The 23,667-nt window shown below is 36.9% G+C and overlaps 1 protein-coding gene and 1 pseudogene across 1 annotated transcript; one reads left to right on the top strand and one right to left on the bottom strand.

The window, feature by feature from the left end:
- Positions 1-152: 152 nt before the first annotated feature.
- Positions 153-20,971, bottom strand: pofut2 (protein O-fucosyltransferase 2). Its single transcript, XM_041806530.1, has 9 exons — positions 20,796-20,971; positions 17,490-17,743; positions 17,109-17,253; positions 16,678-16,788; positions 11,571-11,637; positions 10,470-10,595; positions 8,530-8,710; positions 8,103-8,226; positions 153-3,574 (listed from the first exon to the last, which is right to left on the bottom strand). The coding sequence occupies exons 1-9, from the start codon at positions 20,969-20,971 to the stop codon at positions 3,421-3,423; spliced, it is 1,338 nt and encodes a 445-aa protein (XP_041662464.1). The 3' UTR covers positions 153-3,420.
- Positions 20,972-22,312: 1,341 nt separating this feature from the next.
- On the top strand, positions 22,313-22,421 carry LOC121523144 (annotated as a pseudogene).
- The last annotated feature ends 1,246 nt before the right edge of the window (positions 22,422-23,667 follow it).

Raw genomic sequence — 23,667 nt, 5'->3', positions numbered from 1 at the left:
TGAAACACAAATGTATTCTGGATTTTTAAACATTTTTAGATATTTTATTCACCAACAAAAGTACACATCTGCTGTACAAAACAAGTCATGAGATAATGCCCATGCCAGTCTAACGATGGGCATCCTCAGGAGTTAAAAATGTGTTTAAGATCCCAGCTTCATCTGTGGCTGGCAGTAGCTCCTCAGTGGCATTTCATACCATTCAAATGGTTTTATCACTACCACAACCATAAAGGGATAATATATGCTGATGTCTACTGCATTAAAATAAAAGACAAGGAAGTAAGAGTTCAATACGACATAATAATACTCAAATATAAATCTTAATACTGGCACTGCATACAAAACAACAGAGCGGCATGGAGGATTATTTCTCACCTGAACTGAAATGTCTCTTTTTAACTGATCATGAACTTGGATGTGTTTGGTTCTGCTTTAATCGTAAACCTGCATGTTAAATATGAGGACTTCATCAGCTTTACTCTAGTGTCTCCTATATGTAAACTGTACAAAGAAACACACTACTTTTTAAGTAAATTTAAAAATAGATTCATCTGCAGTCTAACATTTGTGTGCGATGCATTCTGGTGCAAATGTCACATGTTTGCATGGTTCGTTCCATATCTTTGATTATGATCACGTTAATCTGCAGTATAGAAGCCTGTTTGCTAAAACTGCATCACACAGGAAGAAGGATGTAGTCATACGGCATCGTTACCCTTACAGTAGAACAAGGGTTTTCAAAGTGTGGGGATGTCAGCCTCCCCTGCTAGAAAATATATAATCCATGGACCCCCACCCCCAATATGACTTAAACAGCTGTTTTTACACATTTACGTCTAAGATACCTTCAGTAACTGAAATTCATTTTACTTATTGTAGTAAAAAAAAAACCAAACCTGGTTTGGTCACTAGACTGAGCGCTTTGTCTCGATACGATCCCAGAATTAAAACGGCCTTATGCTGTCATTAGGATGTGCATCTTTGCTTATCAAACACTGTGGCTGTTGAACTCCATCAGAACCAATGCAGGAAAATCCTAACTTTAACAGTCGACTCTTGTATAGCCTCTACATTAACTATAAATCTGCCCAGTTTGCTCCATGCACAGCAGAGAGCAAAGCTCATTTTTCTCACACTTTGAAAACCCGTGCTGTAGAGTGTCATCCTTTAAACCTGGGGGCATGAAGGAAGAAATGACTCTAATGTAGATCAGGGTAGATACAACAGTCACAGTCACTGTGACGACCCTAAATAATAAATACATAATAAATGCATTTATTAACGGGTTGAAATCTTCGTCTCTTTGCACTACAACCTTTCTCAGCTTTCATTTTATGTCCATAACTGTACAGCTTGTTTCATATATTTAACTGTTGATATCTGAGACTTACACTGAAAGTCATCTGTTTATAGTGTTCATTATTGTATTTAGACAGAGATGTACTGCACGTGTTTAAAAATATCTATTCTTTATAGTTTTTTATATTTGCAGTCTTGATATAGTGTTAGACTTCTGCTCTTTGTTTTTTGTAATGCCTTGAGTTGTTTTTTTTTTTCTATTGAATTGAATGAATACGATCTTAAAGTCGTGAAAACAAGACCATTGCAGTCAGAGGACATCAGTACCCAGAATGCATTGCAAGAAAATCACAACATACATGAGACACTTTTTAAAAATTCTCTCTAAAATGTAGAAATCTTGTGTGTTTCTTTGTAAAAATACGTGTAAAAGGTTTGAATGTTACTGCGGTAAAATCAGCATGTCATTATATGAGGAGCTCCCTTTAAAGGTTTTCTTGATGTCTGGCCACTAGCAGGTCTTTAGAGCTCTGTTTTTCTGAAATGACCCCTTTGTCTGGGTTTTAGAGCGAGACTCATTTGGTAACCCAGAGGTTCCCCCGTACTTTCATCCAAGACAATCTGAGAACCTAACAGAAAAACAGGAACAAAAGTGATGCATTATGGTCTAAAACTAACATCAATTTGATATTTAACAGATAAAACCCACAGGGAACAGGCATACATGCTTTCTTAACCCTCTGGCACCAGAATATGCACTCCTCATATTGTCACCATGAAAAAGTATTATACATTTATTTATTATTCTACTTGAATGGAGCTCAGTTTTTCAGCTACATCTGTCCTAAATATTGATGTCAAATATTATTGAATTTTTGAAGATTTTAACCCTTTAAACGTCAGGCACCATGTTTTCAAATGAGAAAATAGAAAATATGAATTAATTTCAATATACTACATGCAAGGTAGTTTTTTTTATTTTGGATTATTACAGGCTGGGATATGTCAGTGATTAGCAGCAACACTGATGTCAAGCATTATTATTTTTTTGTGCAGTGACAAATACTCCCTTTTAGGACCTTTAGTGCATAAAATGCACCATTGATCTCATTCTGCACATATTATGAGCTAAAGGTCCAGAGTGTAACTCTTGCTTGTCAACAGTGTATTTTAGACTTACTGTAGGAGCTAAGCTGGAAATAACAAGATCAACTAAAAATACACAATCTTACCAAAATCCCTGCCGTATGCATGAACTCAGCCAAAATTATTGAAAAATGAGAAATATGCACACAAGGTTCCCAGAGTGTTAAAAAGAGACCACTGTATTTAATAAGTGTTTTATCATTAGTTTGGTTCAAATTTGCAAATCTAATTTTGACAGGATGTCCCAGACACGAGGTTGGAAGACGATGTACTACCCTTCTGGTCAAAGTTGTTGGCACAAAAAAACACAAAACAAAGCAATGCCGGACAAAAAGGCAGTAAAAAAGACTGAAAGCTATTGTATGTTACCAATGTTTGACCTGGATTGTCAATAAAACAGTTTAAAAAAAAAAAAAGGAAACTGCAAGCAAAATGTAAGCAAATCACTGCAAGTTTAAGAGCATTTCTCTGCAAAAGATTTGGTTTGAAAAATAACTGAAAATGTTTGTGAGACTAAATGACCAAACCTTCTGCTTTGGTAAAATAATCAAAATAAAGATGCAGTTTTAAAATATCTCCTCTTTAGTTAAAATTCCACCGTCTTCATCTTGTGCTTTCTGAACATTATTTCATGCTTTTACATGAAACATAAATAAAGTTTAGAGTCTCGAGAACTATAACACAACACAATATGTTTCCATCATAGGACATGTGTAACAGGCAGACATGAGGGATAAACACAAACCAATCAAATATCTGCAGATTTACTGAAACATCACAGTAAAACATGTTTGGCAGCAGACTCGACTCTTTTATCGTCGTTTTCAGTCACAGGGGTCAAACAGACGGGATTGCACATCTTCAAAGTAAAAAATACAGCATAAATAGTAAAGATATCTGGTATATTTCAGATAAAGGTCCCTTTGAACACTGCTATTGGCACTTGTGTGTGTCGGTAAGTCAGAGGTCACATCAATAGACGATTTTCCAGTGTGTGGGCTGTTCACATTCTCTCTCAGTGTCCCCACAGAAACGGTTGTATGTAGTTTTAGGCTCAAAACCAAGGATCTCCCTCTCTTCATGGATCCGGAAAGAGAAGGTGGAAACTGAGGTTCCTATGAAATATCTGAAATAAAAAGATAAAAACAAGGGAAGGATGACAGTCAGGTAAGAGGTAGCTATTTTAAAATCATGGGACCTGCATGTCGAGGCACCCTGACCAGTTTTTCCAGCTCAGATTTTTTCCGTGGGCAGGTTTAACTCTAACAAAGACATTTCTGAGTCATGCTCTGGTATAACATTCACTCCAAGTTGGTCAAAGGGTGAAATACAGCAGTCTGACAGATCTCCTTATTCATAACGCCTAACTAATCTGTTTTTAATCCACAGTCCAAAATCAGCCAAAACTCTACAGTCTAAATTTATCAAGCTCTTATTTTGAAGGCACAAAGCAGCTCATCTAAAGCACATAACACAAAGGCATTTGACTGGAGCTAGTCTACATTTAGCGATGAAGATGGCACACATGGATCATGTGCTTGGATTTATCATAAGTGTGTTTTAGGCAGAGCATCATCTCTCATTCCCTGTATAAAGCAGTGTGTGTCCACCAGCTGGTGTGTTGGTGTTACACGTGTTTATTCTGTAATAGACTGAACTCCATGTGTCTCTCTCTCTTTCTATTGTGCTGCTGAAACACAGGATGCTGCATCATTGGCTGGTGGAGATGCATGCACTGAAGCATTCCCACAACATCAGAAAGGATCAAAAAAGTTGATTTCTGTGCATTATTCACGTGCAGAGTTCAAGTTTATCAATTATTATAATGCTCAGACAAACTGACAGGATCTATGCTGATTAATCTCCAGTGACGGTAAACAATCAAACTCTTATTTTCTCTGTAGGAATCATTGGCTGTATCCACCACATTAATATCTGTGAGATATCTTCAGTCAGTGGCCCTCCTGTGTGAGTGATGGTTAAATCTGAAACTCCCTGCTGCAAATTTACAAAGATGTAGGCAAAATGGGTCTCCTTCATGGAAAAGACATGGGAAAATACATCTGACTGACAAAAACACAGGTTGTACCTACATAGAAAATGGACATAGAAAATAACATTAAACCTGCTTTTTCTGACTGAACAGCAATGTCTTAAAACTGCCAGAATATCTCCCTGGAAAAGTGCTGAATTCTGAATATTTTTTTCTTATTTTATTTTTTTTTTCTTCCCATTTTGCTCTCACACATCCCTGTTCCAAAAAAAGAGAAAGCAGGGAAAAAAGAGGAGTATTGAGGTTTTGTTAAAAATGGATCAGTCTGGGTTAGATTATGTTCTGTAACCTAGAAGTTCAGCAACGAATACAGACATCTGTACGTACGTATGTATGTACAGTGTTTAACAAATGTATTAGACCCCCCAACCCTAACCAAAGTCAGGTTTCTGCCACAGCTGCCCTAAATTAACAGCATTGGTAATTACCAAAATCATTTTGATGGTTCTGCAATGGTTAATACACCAATATGTAGAAGCTCTTTAACCCAAATTATATTTTTAATGCTAAAATAGAATTATTATTATTATCCATGAATTTTCACATTTACTGATTTACAAAAAACTGTAAAAATAGTAAAGCACATTATTAATTCTTGATTAATATGTCAGATTATAGTTATTTACTGTCATTCCTGAAGAGAAAAATGAGTTTTAGTGGTTGAATATTATGCTTGATTCATTTCTGACTTCTCAGAGAAGCCCAGTGAGCCGGCTCACATTTGGGTGAATTCAGTTTGAAATTCCTCATTCCTGTTCAAAACGGTAAAACGTGGAGAGCTGACTGAAAATGAAAGAGTCCGCATTAAAGCACTTCATGATGCAGCTGTGGCATGAACCTTACTTTGGGTGGTGGTCTAATAAATTTGTTAAGCACTGTATGTACTGCAATACTCTGAAAATAAAGAAAAACAGAAACTCCCTGCTGCACTAGAGCGTGTGTGTGTGGGTGTGTGTGTGTGTGTGTTCCTGAGTGTATAAGACAGAATGGACAGTAGAGGGAGAGCAGTGATGGAGACCTTCTAAACAGAGACCATATCTCTCTGCCTCATGAAAAACATCTGATAATGAGAGAAGGCGAGCATCCTGTGGGTGAAACTTGCTCAGAAGAACTAAATCTGTACTCAACTTTCTAAGGTGTCCTCTAAATATCAGGAACACATTGTTCTACTCCAGACCAGGTTTAGGTGCTCATGGTTGTTTTCTTTTCTTTTTCGTGATAGGAATGCACCAGCTTTGTACCTGACCACTCCTCACTTTCATTTTAACCCAGCTGAGGGTTCATGGGAGGGAAAGTTTATCTTCTTTGTTTACACATCATGTGTGCTGGGCGAAAATACGCCAACTGAGTCAATAAGAGTCTTGTGCTCCAAGTCACTCTGTGTTTGGCGAACGATAAGACCCTTAGATTGTTCAGCTTTAGCTTTCTTACACTATATGTTTGCTTTTATAATTACCAAGTAATAAAGTAGACACACAGGGTCATCACAACAGTCAGGATGTCTGCCAGCATGCAAGATTAGACTTCTGAAGACATGCAGAATAGGAACTGGGATGGGTTACAGCAGGGGGGTCAAACTAGATCACAGCAGGGGCCGGATTCTGGATTCAGGACTAACCTGAGGGCCTAACAGGGTCACCTTTTAAACCAGAAACTTTCAGCCTCATTTCACTGGTAATAAAATATGAAAATAAAAACTTAGCACTGATGATAAATGACATTTAAAAAGTTAAAAAGATAAGTTTAAAACTTCACAATCTGAGAAAAGTAAATTTATTAGTTCAAAAAGGTCAGAACATGAGATTGAAATTGAAATTGAAAAATAATGTTTTTAAAGGCAAATATATTAGAAAGAAAGACAAAATCATGAGTTTAAAAGGTCAAAATATGAAATCAAATTTGTAATCATGAAATTAAAAGTCAAAATATGATTCAAATTTTAAATTGTGAGTCTAAAAGGTCAAACTATGGGATTATGAAGTCAAAGTTAGAGTCGAAAATGAGATAAAACACAAAATAATTGGTTAAAAAGGTCAAATATGACTTAAAAATTTTAAATTATGAATCTTAGAGCCAAAATATTCTATGAGAAGTCAAAATTATGTGTGGAAATGCTCAAAGCATGAAATGAAAAGTCAGAATCCTAAGTTTGAGTCTGAATTGTGAGGTTCTAAATTGAAAATATGAAACTAAAACACAAATGAATTCATTTTCCCACATTCCTGACTTCTTATCTAAATATTTTTACTCCTTACTTTTTCAGATTTTATGACTTAACAAGGAAATCTTAAATCATCAGGATAAGTTCACATTTTTATACCTGAGTAAATCTGCAGACCTCAGACTGATGGGACAGTTAGAACAGAAATAAGAGATCATCTAAGGCAGGGGTTCTCAAAGTTGGGGCTGGGACCCCCCTGGGGGTCATGAGACACTGAGAAGGGGTTGCAAGATGTCCTTAATAAACTAAGAGTATTTTTAAAATTAAACTGTTGCCACTTTACACCAATTTTGCAATTTAAACACGTTTGCTACTTAAAAAACATTTTTTCCCCATTCAAAACCCTTTTCAACACTTTATTTCTGCCTGTTTCTGCCACTTTACACCTATTGTTGCCTTTGTTGACCCATTATTGCCTCTATTAACCATTTTTTATGCCCATTTCAACCACATTTCGCTATAAGATATGCTCACTTTTGCCCGTTTAATGCATATCTGCCAATTTCTGCCTTTTTTGTTGTCTTAGTTAACCCTCTTTGTTAGTTTATATCAAAGTTTTCATCCCATTTTTGCCAATTTAAAGTCATTTCAACCTTTTTTAATTACCCTTAACACTATCTCTGCCCGTTTTTGCAGCTTCCTCCAATTTTGGCCACTTTTTGCTTATTTTTTTCCAATTTTATCAAATTTTCACCATTTTTAACCAATTTCTGCTACTTTTAAAATCCCATTTCACCACCTTTTCGCCATTTTTTGCCATTATTAACCTATTCTAGCCATTTTTTTACCCCATATTATTTCTGTTTTTAACAAAAAGGAATTTTAAACCATTTTTAAGGAGGCTATCTACCACTTGAATAAAAAATATACTTGCTTCTTTGGTAAAAGAGGTTATTTTTCAGGTTAAAGCCCTCCCTTTATCCCCCCTTATGGGTTAGATTTGATTAGGCTTGATTTAACTGTTCCACGGCCGGATTTGGCCCCCAGGCCTTGAGTTTGACACCCCTGACCCAGAGTGAGAGGAAATCACCCAACGTCGAGTTAAAGGTACCCTTGTGTAAAAACAAGTGTTAAAAGTGTTGAAGATTATCACTAAGAGAGCAGGATGATGTGTAGATAGGATTAACGTGAAGATTCATGTTTCTAAACTACTGAACATAAAAAAAAACATTTTTAAACAATTCAGAAGCAGGAAGTTTACCAAACCTTCATGACTGCTAACTAACCCATGATGGATGAGTTATTATACGGGTCACAGCATCTGTTTAAGAGCATTAACTCACCCTATATACACCTGGTCATCTGAACATGAGCCATAATAAATGCAATGCATGTTGTGTGTAATTTCTTTTAAACTCCATAAAAAGAGTGTAAATGTACCTCGCATGTGCACATATCCACTGGTCAATAATGGCCACTCCTCCATCCTTCAGGAGCTCCAGATCTTCTGCTGAAGGCTCAAACCGAACCATTTCAGGCAACAACTTCTTCAACTCCTTTAGTTCTAAGATTAGACGTTAAAAAATACAGAGTTATGATAGTTAAAGGTTTAGTGATCTGCTTTTACTTGGTAAAATATGTCTTCTCATTATCATCATTATAATACACTGGATTCTTGCCTTCCTGCATTAGTGCTGTTCGAAATTCTTCACATTAACATGCATGCATATATGCATATAGGCAAAAATCACTCAAACCATCACAAACCCTCCATAGCTTTCTTTAGCACCTTAGTACTGTAAATAATAAAAATCCACATCTTTAGTTAATTTAAAAGTGTAAAGTTCTGTTACGTCTGTGACCTTACCGTCACCGTCTGCATCCGTTGCAACAAACACAGCATCCAGTTTGTGCTTCTTCATCAAGCTTCGCATTTTCTTGACCGCCCCCTTCAGGCTGGGTACGTCCTCTCTGTGCCCCCAGATGAAGTCCTTCCTGCGTAAGTGGACCCCCAGGTATGGACCCCCTTTAGCTGAACCCAGCTTGGCCTGAGAGGGACACAAAGACACGGCAGACCCTAAATTATCTCTGCAAGAACTTCAAACTTTAATTCAGAGGCTACAATCATTCTTTTTCTGTTTGTTTTAAAGAATAAGAGAAAAAGAAAATTTATGTAAGAAATGCAATAATCAACAAGTGCTGACTTAAAAACACTAGAAAGGAAGAAAGAGAGATGGTTAAACATAAATCATTTAAATTATCTTAATGCCATAAAGCAGGGGTCATCAAGTACATTTGCAGAGGGGCCGAATTTAGTCTCGGCAGAAACTCTGGGGCCGGACTTTCAAATAAACAAAAATGAAATCAATATTTTGCTCTGATAAACATTTTATTGTGCAGCAGGCAACAAGAAGACAGGGCTGCCCACAGAAATGGCATGGGCCCTCCCCACTTCTGATTTAGCTCCAGTATTCACTCATTTTTGACACTTTTAACCCCTTTTTGATACTTTTTGCCTCATTAACCAATTTTTGACGTTCTTTAACCCCTTTTGAACCACTTTTCCTGCATGTTTTATCCCCTTTGTGTCACTCTTTATCAATATTTGCCACTTTTCTTCATTTTTTCCACTTTTTTAACATTCTTTCTTCAACTTTCCTCCATTTTGCCGATCTTTAACCCCTTTTTTGCAACTTTCTTGCTAATTATTGCCCCTGTGTGCCTCTCTTTAACACCTTTTCACTACTTTGCTATTTTTGCCCCTTTTTATAGTTTAACCCAATTTTTGCCATTCTTTAACCCATTTAAACCACTTTTCTTGCATTTTTTATCCTTTTTGTGCTACTCTTTTATCCATTTTTGCCACTTTTTAACCCATTTTTGATACTTGTTTTCCCTCTTTTACCATTTTTTGCAACATTTTCAACCTCTTTTCACTACTTTTCCTGTCAATTGTTGTTCTTTTGTGCCACTCTGCAACCCATTTTTGCCACTCTGTAACCCTTTTTCACCTCTTTATCTGTCCATTTTTGCAACATTTCTCCCAACTTTAACCCTATTTTATTTTATTTTTTTTAACCTATAATAGCTGGCAAGTACATTTCTATAAAGAAAAATCAAATGTTATTCTAAAACTTTTTCAATATCAATAATTTTGAGGTGGATTTAACAAGGCAACAACATCTTGTTTTCCTCCTTTTATGAATTTAATGATCTTCTGGGGGCCGGACAGAGAGCTTTGGGGGGCCTGATGTGGCCCTCGGGCCGCCAGTTGATGATCAGTGCCATAAAGGTCTTCAAAAGCAGGAAAATGACTGCTGCTAACAAAGATGTTCAGTAGTTAAATACTGCGATACTATCATACAATCTTAGACTGTAAAAGGATGAATAAAACATTCAGACATGCTTTCATATTTCTCACCCAGAGAGAGAGAAGCATTGTCCACAGACACACTGGTCATGTTCTGGTACCAGTTTGTGGAATATGGGTTTAATTATATAAAAATAAGTTAAGTGCTGAGGTTGTCTGCAAGTTTTCTAATTCAGACAACAAACTTCTGGTGACTGAGTGCCTTGGACTGCAGATATGTTAAGTACAATTTGTTCCACAAATCCTTCAAAACCAAGGGAAAGGACCTCTGCAGACACACCACCAGAAATCAGTGCGGCTTGGAAACCACTAACACACTGTAGCTGAAGAAGGTATGGGCATGTTGAAACACTGCATGGCTTCCAACCTAGTTTCTACAGTTTTAATCCTTTTCATCAGTAATATAGGCGACGCCACGTTCAGACACACTGACTTACTTTCATACGAGTCCAGTCCTCGCTGTAAACCGTGTGGTCTCTGTCGTCTGAAGAGTTCAGGTGCTTCGCTCTGAAGTCATCTCCTATCAGACGCAGGTGTTTGGCAAAAACCATGCTGCGGCGGGTCTAGCATCAAACACATTATTAGAGCTCAGATTTTAAACATTACAATGTAAATATTATATTATCATACAGTGACTACAAATAGTACTACCCTCCTTGGATGTTTTACTCTTTTAGAGATTTTATAAATCAATCAATTTGGCTTTCTGACAAATAATATTTTAAAACAACTCTTTAACATAAGTGAAAACGTGTCTACAAAGCAATGTCATGTAAACAAATATATGCAAGATAAAATCAGTGACTGCATAAATATTCCTTCTGCATAAAGGGACTGAGCTGAAACTACAGACGTCCAGACAGTTGGTGCTAGTAGTCTCACAGTTAGAGAGATAAGGATCAGGATCATGCTTCTCAGCTGCTGGCCCTGGAAGACTTGTAAAGATAGATGGGAAAATGAATCCTGGAGGACCATCTTCTTCAGTCTGACAGAGAACTACGGCTCAGAGGAGATTTATTCTCCAGTCAGACAATGAGCCGAAGCATCCAGAAAAAGCTACACAGAAATGGTTTGAAGACAACAAGGAGAATGTTCTGGAGTGGCCGAGTCAAAGACCAGACCTCAGTTTTAAAGAGGATTAGTCTCTGGACTTGAGGAGTCCAGATGTTTGATCCTGACTGAGACTATCCACACAGACTCAGAGCTGTGACTGCAGACAAAGGAGATTCTACTAAATACTGACTAAGGAGGAATATTTATGCAGCCGCTTATTTTACATGATATAATTTTTATTTAATTGACATTACTTTGTAGAAAGCTGTTTTCACTTTGACATTAGAGTATTTTTTTGTCAAAAAAAGCCAAACTATAATGACCACAATTGTGATAAAGGGTCAAACGTTCATTCATATCTATAAAGCTAGAGGGAAACCAAAGTGATTTCCACTTGAGGACAGTGCATTGTTTCAGTTTCTACTGACACTTGGAGAAAGTTAACAGGGATTTCTGAACGCTGTGATGTTCATAGTATGACTTACATCCCAGTAGTCTTTCCCAGCATAGTGGTCATGGAGGAGTGTCTCAGCGCGGTCAAGCATAACTGATCTGAAAAACATTAGTTTGACAAACACATGAATCCCTGATAGTGAATGCAGGAGTAAAAAAGCAACTGCAAATGATAATATTATTACAAAATAATGAAGTCAGATCATATTTCAGGTTTCACACAGAGAAGAATGAAAGCTTCCTGGATGTGAGGAGGATTAATGCTGTTAGAGCTTCAGACTAGGTGGACACTCCTGGAACACAGGAGCACCTATGTGTCCAGACTGATTTGGTACCTTCATGTATACATCAGACATCCTGTGTTCAGTTTACATGGTATGTAAAAAAGAAAGAAAGAAAATATATATATATATATATATATTTTAACAGAACAAACACCCAGATTAAATAAGAAACACGTGTTGCATGTCTACAATGTTCTTTACAGTACACATGTTCTGGAGGTGATCCTTGAAGTGGAGAGAGTGTGTGTGTGTGTGTGTGTGTGTGTGTGTGTGGGGGGGTGTGTGTGCGTGTGTGTTTTGGGGGGGGGCACTAAAGAGTGACCTGTGTAGCAAATAATGAACAGAGTACAGAAAATAAACCGAGCAAAGCCACTGACAGACAGCGTACACAGACACACTGAATCTGATAACTACAGAAGCCCTGAGCAGACATTTCACTACCTCGTTTCCTTGACTGTGAGAACTGTAAAATCTAAAAACACTTTAAATACTTTATTTTTTCATCTAAAAAAAGTTATCTGCAGCTTAGATCACAGAAAGACTTATGCACCTGTATAAAGTGATGAGACATGTGGTGTTTAACAGGGCTGTGCAATTAATTGAAAATTAGATTAAATCAAAATATGGTCTGCTGCAATTTTTAAATGGCAGAAGTTGCAATATTTCTGAAATTGAAGTCAAAACATCCATTTAAAATGTTTTTTAGAGCAGAGATGTTATACATTACACATCATGCAATCATTCAAGACCCATTCTTAGACTCGTCTGCTAAAACCCTACGTTCCTCATTTTTGTACATTTTTCTGATTAAATATGAGGATGACATAAAAATGATCACTCCCTTCAATACAATAATTCATTTCTAATTTGCAATACGGGTCAAAATGATCACAATTAGATATTTTTCCAGAAGTTGTTCAGCCCTAGTTTGATCTAATATTGTGTTGGTTATAATAAAGAAGGATTTATTGCTTGTGTTTGTTGGAAAATACATAATATGAGGAACTTAAGGAATAATTGCATATCAAATCACAATCACAATATTGTGGATTTTCTCAAATGGTTCAGCCCTAGCGCCTAATACCTCATATGACTCATTCAGAGTGAACTGCTGTAGCCTCACTGCTCAAACGTGTGAATAAATAACAACACAGACCAGACCGGCAGCGTTTGACACCACTTTTTAACCGCTTTTCACCCTCCTTAGTTCATATCATGTATTTGTAGAGCTGGAGTAGGATTTTCGGGCACAACTTCACCAACTTCCAGGGTGCATGGTGGATGGATAAAGGAAACAGCTCCAGCAACTCTTGTAGTTTAGAGCAGAGGTTCTCAACCTTTTCAACCCGCGACCCCCAAAATAAAGGTGCCAGAGACCGGGGAACCCCAAAATAAAGGTGCCAGAGACCGGGACCCCCAAAATAAAGGTGCCAGAGACCGAGAGACCGGGGACCCCCAAAATAAAGGTGCCAGAGACCGGGGACCCCCAAAATAAAGGTGCCAGAGACCGGGGACCCCCAAAATAAAGGTGCCAGAGACCGGGGACCCCCAAAATAAAGGTGCCAGAGACCGAGAGACCGGGGACCCCCAAAATAAAGGTGCCAGAGACCGAGAGACCGGGGACCCCCAAAATAAAGGTGCCAGAGACCGGGAATTCCAAAATAAAGGTGCCAGAGACAGGGAATTCCAAAATAAAGGTGCCAGAGACAGGGAACCCCAAAATAAAGGAGCCAGAGACAGGGAACCCCAAAATAAAGGAGCCAGAGACAGGGAACCCCCACTGTACCTTAAGGTGGTTTAACAGCCATGCACATTCTAGAACAGTCATGTGGAGACAAGACTGCCCATAAGGAAGAATAAAGGGGAAGGTTTCTGGGACCCAGCCAAACTGGGGGTCCATGGAGGTCAGCAAAGCCATGGTCCATTGTGAAGTTAAGCAGTGATATCCATATTTTATATTTGACCTGAATAATAACCACTCTCATCAAAGAAACAGATATATCTGTATTAATTTGTGTAGAAAATACTCTTCTTAAAATGAAATAACTTTCATTAAAAACATATTTGAAATGGGTGAAAAATTGCTAAAAGTGATTAATAATGGCAAAAAAATGTGAAAAAGGTGTTGAAATTGGATTTTTAAGAACATAAATGGGCTTAAAGAGACAAAAATTTAATAAAAGTGGCAAAAATAACCAAAAATGGATTAAATTGGCATAAATTAGCATAAAAAGTGGTAAAAGGGGATCAGAAAGTGGCTGAAATGGCTTTAAAGTGCAAAAAAATGGGGGAAATTAGGTGGACTGGGATGAAAAATTGATATAAACTGGAAAAAAATAGTATAACTGGTTAAAATTGGCAAAAAAGGGTTAATAGTGGCAATAATGGGGCAGAAATTGGCAAAACAGGCAGAAAAAGTGATGGAAAAGGTTTAAATTGGACAAAAATGGGTTTTAAGTGGCAAAAATATGCTAAAATTTGCAAAATTGGTGTTAAAAAGTGATGAAAATCGGTTAAGATTTGGTAAAATTGGTTTAAAGTGAAAAAGTGTAATTTAAAAAAATATTCTTAGTTTCTTTTAAGGCATCTGGGGACCCCATCTCAGTGTCTCATGACCCCCATTGGGGTCCCGACCCCAAGGTTGAGAACCACTGGTTTAGAGAACTACTAGAACTACTAGACTGACGAGTTTTGGTCTGACGAAGGCCACAGGCCAAAATGCATCAGTCCAATAACTGCTAATGTTACTGGAGCTTTCTGTTTCATGCGTGCACTTAACATGTTTTTCAGATGACAACACCAATGACAAGGAAGTTCATGCAGAGGAATTCATCTCCATGACTCAGCCAGAAAAAAACAGGACAGCCTGCAGCGTTCATGAACAGAGGCGATGGTGCATAGCCTTTAGGCAAAGTCACAGAGAAGCTCAAACACTTGTGTAATCGAAATATTTTCAACACGACTGTGATGGACAACAGGAGTCAGCTGATAATTCACGTTAGTGGTCTTAACATTAAATAAAAGAACAGGAAAGCTGAAAAACTCAAGAAATCTTTTGACACAGCTAAACAAGACAGCTGAGGTTTTTTAACTTTGAGAATGATGAAGATGAAGGTCTGGTGTATTTCATTAAAAGGGTCTGTAGTCTCATAGCCAGGGGTTTCATAGTTGGTGTTTCATAATGTCTGAGGCTGTTGTTCATTAGTATACGTCTTCTGCTGGTTAGATGAGCTGTGGGAGGCTATGGCGTTTTGTATGGCATGATGATGATTTTCTTTGGCAGCCTTACAAACTAAATAATAGACGCACATCCGCAGTGAAGAACACATTCCTCTGAGGGCATGAAGGGAGGTGTTTGTTTTTCAGAGCTCTCAATGAACCAAACAGGTCACTGGGAGGAGACTGGAGCTGAAAGCATGCAGAATTAAATAACCAATCAATCCATGCATGCATGCATGCATCCATCCATCCATTCATCCATTCATCCATCCATCCATCCATCCATCCATTCATCCATTCATCCATCCACCCATGCATCCATCCATCCATCCACCCATTCATCCATCCATCCATCATCCATCCATCCATCCATCCATCCACCCATCCCTTATCCAGCCACAGGGAACTGGAGCTGATCGCAGCTTTCATTGGACAGGAGATGGGGGATTCCTGGTCTGGTCCCCGGTCCATCATAGGGCTGACCTCTAGAGATTAACAATCCCCTGATAGCATCAGCTCAGGTCAAATGTGGCATTTATCCAGCACCTTTGGCTGAAATGTGGAACGGCAGACAGTATGAGGGCAAAACTGTAAGCACCGACGCCTTAAGCCTTCAAACTTGGTGGGAATTTCTCCTCTGGGAGCCTGGAGCTCTTGGCCCAAATATTACTTTTGACTTTTGCATCAGGTATAGTGTGTGACTGGCAGAAATTCCTCTTTGTAATGAAAAGTTCATGAAATGTTTAAGTCAAACTAAAGTAGTTAAACTAAAGTAATAAAATTTTGCCTCTTTTGCTTCCTTAACCCAAGTTTTGCCATTCTTTAACCCATTTACACCACTTTTCCTGCATGTTTTATCCTCTTTGTGCCATTCTTTAATCAATTTTTGCCATTTTTCTTCTTTTTTTGCCTATTTTTAATCCATTTTCAATACTTTATTGAACTATTTTTGTCATTTGCAGCCAATTTTTGAGACTTTTTGCCCCTTTTTCCCTCTAACCCATTTTTGCCACATTTTAACCTCTTTTCTCCTCTTTATCTGCTCAGTTTTGCAGCACTTCTGCCAACCTTAACACTTTTTTAAATATCTACTCATTATGACAGTAAATTTCTGTAAAACAGATCAAGTGTTGAGTCATTCTCACACTATTTCAATAGTAATTGTTTGTGGGATTGATTTAACAGCTGCAGACATTAAAAGCCAAAGGATACTCTTAAAACCCAAACATCTTCTTTTCCTTCTTTCCTGAATTTAATGATCTTTCAGGGTCCGGATGGGAAGCTTTGGGGGGCCTGATGAGGCCCCCGGGCCGCCAGTTGATGATCAGTGTCTTAAAGGGTAAAATCTATGACCCTTAACAGGTGGAGATAATTCTGCTGTGGTCATGCAATGTTTAAGGAATATTTCAGTATTGTTGAAGTTTGGTGAGGTATTTAGCGATAACAGTAGATTAGCCTCCGGAAGCTAGGCTTTACAGCTTGCAAGTGAGGTATTGTTTCTGTCTTATTTATCAGGTTTAAGGTAAATATGGGCTAAAAAACTATGCTGCCTCAGTTCAGTTCCAGCTCCATAAAGCTGGAGTATTATCTTCTGCAACAACCACGTTTAGATAGTGCACTTTAGATGGAGACTTACGTCACTGTGATGTTTTTCTGGAGAACAGGCGCCATGATGGAGGCGTGGCCTTGGGCTGATATGCATGTTACATTTCGAGCTCTCGTCTCCTCAAAGCCCCAAAACCAGCCCCTGAGAAACACAAACCAGAGTAATCCGATAGGGCTGTGAAACATGCAGGCAGCAAAGGCACAGGTGGATATCATGACAGAAATGCTCTGAATGGAATCTATCACTGTCTTAAGTGCATGTAGCTAATCTATCCTGACAAGTCGTCACACTCCTTTTTCATAAATGTCCTCCATGTTGGAGCCTTTTACTGAGGTGGAAAACAGAAGCATTGATGACTGCTTAATTCAGAAAACATTAAACTTACTTAATAAGGAGTTAAAGCTAGAGCTGAAGGGTTAACGTCTCTGTTCTTGTAGGTTTGGTACATCATGCTGCATTACCTGTAGTAACCCTGTTTATCTCTGGAGTACATCAGCTTCTCAATGCAAGGCCGCTCATCAACCTTTTCCTCCCATTTCCCATCAGTCCATCCCTCAGCGTAGTTCTGAAGGACCAGAACCTGGTCTATGAACGGGCCCCCATTCTCTAAACAACAGGAAGGAAAAAAACACGTACAAAGCTGAATGTTTGGCTTCACTATTATTACTAAAAGTCACGAATATGAAGATGAGCTAAAGAGCAATCAGGCTGAACAAATTCTTCAAATGTGATGGAAGTAAAAAGTGCAATTTGTGTATTTATCAGACTAGAAAATAAAGCTTCACGCATTCACATGCACGTCTGAAGAAGTAGCACTTAAAAAGCCAAGGTTTGAATCTCACCAGCGATAAACTCCTCATACTCAACGACGGGGACGTTGGCCTGCAGGCTGGTGAGGCTGAAGAACTCTCCCCACGGGATGCGGACCTGGTGGATGTTGGGGCTCTGCCAGTGGTACAGACGACCCCACGGAGGAAGCACCAACACCCAGTCATCGCCCTCCTTCCTCAGAGTCTTCACCAGGGAGGCCATGCGGATGTAGACATCTCTGCGCAGATTGAAACCCTCTGGGGGGTTCACGTCATACAGGAGGTACCTAAGAGTGCCGAGCAAAACAAGCAGCAGCAAATGATCTCATCAGTGAGGGAAATGTGTTTCTAAAACCTCTGGAAACTTGGCCTGAAACATGACAAACAAATCAAACATGATACTAAAACTTGATGTGTTCAGCAGCAATAAGAGTCTGGGTGAAAATAAACATTAACTACGAGGAAAACCTATTATGATCACTCTGCCTGTTATACGGTTATTGTCCACTAGATGGCGTAGTAGAGCGAATGATGCTTCATCCTAATGAACCAATTCCATGGAAAGCTTCAACGCTTCAAGAAAGTCTCATCTGGCCATCACTAATAGATATTCAGATTCAAATTAATGTATTTTTGTCATCTGCGTCCGTGCAGCAGTAAATGACACGATAACTACATAATGCATTGATCTAGTTACATGGCCCCCGGTCTCCCCTACCATCAGCTCAGTCACTTCCTAACGCTGTATGAGTAAAAACTGTCCTTTAAAACCCACCAATAAGAAACTTCTACCATTCTGAAAAAAATCTAAATCCCCTAAAATCTCCAAATCATGTCTTAAAAAAACAAATAGATCAGTCTGTCCTTCATCCCTTATTTAAAATACATTTATTTCACCAGTAAAGAAACAGCTTTAGCCCAAAATGCTTCTGTATCAGGGCTGGGCGATTAATCATGAATAAGATTAAATCATAATATGGTTGCTGTAATTTTCAAATCACAGAAGGTGCAATATTTATTTAGCCTGAAATTTGTGTCAAATACCTTTTTTTTTTTTTTTTTAACTTTTTTACAGAGATGTTATACATTAAATATAATGCAATCATTCTAGTGGCATATTTTGAGAATAGTGTTCGTAAAAAAATCGTATTTTCTTCATTTTTGTATTTTTTTTTCTTGTTAAATATGAGAATTATATAAAAAATGATCACATCCTTTAATACAACAGCTCATATCCAATTTGCAAAATGAGTTAAAATCATCACAATTAGATATTTTTTTTATGATTGTCAATATGTAATATATGTCTAATTACTAATATTTTGTTGGCTATAATAATATAATAATAATAATAATAATAATAATAATAATAACAATAATAATAATAATAATAATAATAACAATAACAATAATAATAATAATAATAACAATAACAATAATAACAATAATAATAATAATAATAATAATAATAACAATAATAATAATAATAATAACAACAATAATAATAATAATAATAACAATAATAATAATAATAATAACAATAATAATAATGATAATAATAATAATAATTATAAAAACAATAACAATAATAATAATAATAATAATAATAATAACAATAACAATAACAATAATAATAATAACAATAATAATAATAATAATAATAATAATAAAAATAATAATAATAATAATAATAATAATAATAATAAAAATAATAATAATAATAATAATAATAACAATAACAATAACAATAATAATAATAATAATAATAACAATAACAATAACAATAATAACAATAATAATAATAATAATAATAAAAATAATAATAATAATAATAACAACAATAATAATAATAATAATAACAATAATAATAATAATAATAACAATAATAATAATGATAATAATAATAATAATAATATCAACAATAACAATAATAATAACAATAATAATAATAATAACAATAACAATAACAATAATAATAATAACAATAATAATAATAATAATAATAATAACAATAATAATAATAATAATAATAATAATAATAATAATAACAATAATAATAATAATAATAATAATAACAATAACAATAACAATAATAATAATAATAATAATAACAATAACAATAACAATAATAATAACAATAACAATAACAATAATAATAATAATAATATCTTGAATTTATATAGCGTCTTTCAAGCAACCCAAGGACGCTTTACAGGAACACAGACATGGACAAACTAAGTGAGGGTAGGATGAGTGTGAGGGCTGGTTTAGTGAAGACTGTAGGCTGTGGTGTAGAATGAATTACTGCTGGTTTTTGGTGAAAAATACATGAGATGAGGAACTTAAGAAATAATCACATATAAAATCAAAATCTCAATATTGGGTAAATAAATCACAATTAGATTATTTTCCCAAATCGTTCAGCCCTATAGGTAGTCTAAGATACAACGGTGGAGAATGGAGAGTAGGGCTGAACCGTCTGACAAAATAATCTAATTGTGATTTAATTTGCGATTTCTTTAAGGTTGTTCATCTTATATTATTCAACAAACATCAGCACTGAATCATTCTACATCATAACTAACGCAAAACTAGATCAATTCAACCAGGGATAAAAGATTTGAAAAAATATATATAACAAGTCTGACATCGGTTGCTATACTGAAGGATGATTATTTTTATGTTATTCTTATTATGATTAAGAAAATCATTTACATGAACAGGAAAAGTAGGATTTTACTAAACTATGTTGGAAAAAAGATCCCTGTACACACGCACAATGTGTAGAGCAAGAAAGAAAACTGTATGAACCTGACTTTGACACATTTCAGGGTAAAAAAAAGCTTTCTGCCTTTCTTCCCAGCCTTAGAGAGGATTAATGGAACAGAACCAGTAAATATACATTAATATTACAGCAGCAGTGATTGTGGAGCTTTTTTAACCTCTGCCCCACACACAGACCTCCTGATGGATTAGAGGTGAATAAAAGACCCTGACATGGCAGAGAAACCTCAGATTATAACGGTAGAGAGGACAGAGAACCATGCTGAAGCACTGATCCATCACAAACAGGAGTTTAGGACACATGATCATTCAGCAGGTTGCTGCTGATCCTCAGCTGTACACTGATTTAGACGCGTTTGGTACTCATGCAAACATTTGCACTTGATTGATTAGGATATGTTTAGAAAGCAGGACAGAGGATGAGCTTTAAGTGGGGAGAGTGGTCAGAGACTGTGTTTAGAGGGGATACCTTAGCCTCTAACAGCTAGAGCTCACAGAAATGGATGGTTTCAGTCAGAGCAGCGTTAGCATTAGCAGCTACTGCAGCGAACTTACCGGAGATCTCTGGCGGCAGCGGCGGGAGCTGTGGCTGAGAGACCGGCGCTGAACACGGAGTCAGAGAGGACTGGTCTAAAAGCAGCGAAAGAAACCAGACACGACAGGAAGAATCCACAAAATGTGCTTAATGAAGTGATGAAGACCGTCCGTATCTGCTCTGCTCTGTGCGCCATATTTCCTCTGAGCCACGCACTTCCGGGAGTGTAGCGTGTGTACAGTTGCTAAGCAACCAGTAATGCTATGCAATCTGGTCAAGAGTGGAAAAGGGATTATTCATGGCCTCTTTCTTATACTTGTTCACAAGAATATCAGTGAAAATGAACGATGTTTTTATGTAGCTGGCTTTCTCAGCTGTTTCAGTTCTACTTTGTTTATAATTAACGAGCTTTCTTTATCGTTAAAACAGCGGAACTCAACCTGTGGCTCTTCTATGTCTCCGTTTTAAATATTATTCCCCCAGAAAACCTTACAAAAGACAAACTTTTTTTGCCCTTTTTCGCCATTTTTTGCCACTTTTCATCCATTAAAGCTACCTTTGCCATTAAACACCACTTTATTGCTACTTTGTTTGCCCATTTTGGCCACTTTTTTTTTTTTTTTTACAATTTTTGCCACTTTTATCCCATTTTTGTCCATTTAGCTTCCTTTAGCCATTAAATAATACGTTTTCCCTACTTTTTTGCCAATTTTTGACACTTTTTTCAACTTTCAACCATTTTTTGCCACTTTTATCCCATTTTTGCCTTTTTTCATCCATTCTAGCTTCCTTTTGCCATTAAGCGCCACTTGTTTCCTTGTTTTTTGCCCGTTTTTGCCTCTTCTTTTTGCCACTTGTATCCCATTTTTGCCCTTTTTCATCACTTTTCAACCATTTATCTACCTTTTGCCATTAAACACAACATTTTCCTACTTTGTCTGCCCATTGTTGACACTTTTTTTCCCGATTTTTGCCACTTATATCCCATTTTTGCCCATTTAGCTTCCTTTAGCCATTAAAACCCACTTTTTCCCTCCTTTTTTTGCCAATTTTGTCCCATTTTTGCCGTTTCACAATGTTTAAGCTACCTTTAATCATTACATACCACTTTCTTCCTCGTTTTTGCCCATTTTAGTCCCTTTTTGCCACTTTTATACCATTTTGCCCTTTTCACCCATTTAAGCTACCTTTTGCCACTAACCAGCCATTATTTCCTATTTTTGCCCATATTTGCCACTCTTGACTGCTTTTTGCCCATTTTAGTCACTTCTCACCCATTTTTGCTACTCTCTGACCCTTTTTCCACGTTTCCCTCCTATTTCACCCCTTTTCACCTCTTTTTGTTGCTTCTTTGTTTGCCTCTTTTAACTCATTGTTTTCGCTACTTGAAGCTCTTTTTGCCACTTTTCACCACCTAGATTGTGGCTCTTGCAAAGGCATTTTTCAACAGTTTGTCTGTTTGGTTGAGTAACGCTGCGTTAGAATATTAGAAGGACTAAAAACATCTTTGAATGGCCTCCGTGCACCAGAATCAGTCGGTTACGGCCATACCACCCTGAACTCGCCCGATCTTGGAAGCTAAGCAGGGTCGGGCCTGGTTGGTACTTGGATGGGAGACCGCCTGGGAATACCAGGTGCTGTAAGCTTTTCCCTTTGTGACCGGCAGATGGCGCTGTTTCCTCTTCTACGGATGCCGACAGTTGACCTGTGTGAACTGAGAGTCATTGTTGCCACTTTTTTCAATCAATTTTGAACAATTCTGCCCATTTACCATCTTGGTGACACTTTTACCCATTTTAAACACATTTTAAACCCTTTCTCCATCATTTTTGCCACTTTTAAAATTTAGCTTCTTGTAAAAAAACAATTTCACCACCGTTTCGACACATTTTTGCCACATTTCAATCCCATTTCACATTTTTCTCAAATTTTTGCCAGTTTAGCCACTCTAAACCCATTTTTGCCACAGCTTGATTCCATTTTACCAGCTTTTCTGCCACTCTAAACCCTTATCACCACATTTTTGGCCCGTTTAATTCCCAGAGGAGGAGGGGGAACACTGAGGGCCTTAAATTCAACTAAAAACTATTGAAAGTATGTTTTTAGTACCAACTACACTCTACTGTGAAGCAATTGCAATGTTAATCCTTTAATAGCAACTCACTTTATAATGTAGTAAAATTATTACTCAACTAGAGGAATATTTGCTTGCTATAAAATAAATTCAGATACAAAATGTAACAACCAGTTATTATATTGAGTCTTTATTTCCTGTTTTTGTTACATTATGCGCTGTTCTTAGCTCTTAGAAGGCTACATACTAAAAAAACATATTTGTTGCTTCTATAAGAGCGGTTATTATTCATTTAAAAATGGTTATCACAGCTGAACTTTACATTGGACCATGATTTTGCCGACCTCCATGGGCCCAGAAAGCGCTCCCTTTTTCCCCCATGTGGGCAGGCTTGCAGGACAGGGTTACTATTTTTATAATTCAATATTTAACCCCTTAATGCCTATTGTATCATATCTGAGACACACTTTTATGAGACCTCTATCTCATCAACATGATCCATGAATTACTTAAAACATTTTAAATACACTGATAAATGATAAATATGCCCTCCAGAGGATTATCAGTTGCCAATATGCCTAATGTATCACATGTGATACAAAAATATATATATGCTAAATTTTATGGCATTTTTTCATTTTTGGATATTGGTAGAAAGTTAAATTAACATGTGAGTTTCAAAAAAATCAGATTTTCTGGCTATTATTTGAGTTATCAGGCATGAAAGGGTTCATTTTGATGCGTCTTTTAATTCTATTATTTTGTACTACTTCTAACTCTTTTTTCATTACATACATTTATTCTGGATGATTAGTTTG

This window comes from Cheilinus undulatus, linkage group 15 (genome assembly GCF_018320785.1).
Source record: "Cheilinus undulatus linkage group 15, ASM1832078v1, whole genome shotgun sequence".
Classification (NCBI taxonomy): domain Eukaryota; kingdom Metazoa; phylum Chordata; class Actinopteri; order Labriformes; family Labridae; genus Cheilinus; species Cheilinus undulatus.
The sequence above is the reverse complement of the archived record's forward strand: the minus strand, read 5'-3'. Positions and strand labels throughout refer to the sequence as shown.

Excerpts from the sequence above, each read along its gene's own strand:
- pofut2 (XM_041806530.1), bottom strand. The coding sequence starts at position 20,971 with ATGGCGCACAGAGCAGAGCAGATACGGACGGTCTTCATCACTTCATTA. Across the intron at positions 11,638-16,677 it reads CAGAAAAACATCACAGTGAC|ATCAGTTATGCTTGACCGCG; the intron begins GTAAGTCTCCAT and ends AATGTTTTTCAG. Across the intron at positions 10,596-11,570 it reads CTGGGAAAGACTACTGGGAT|ACCCGCCGCAGCATGGTTTT; the intron begins GTAAGTCATACT and ends GTTTGATGCTAG.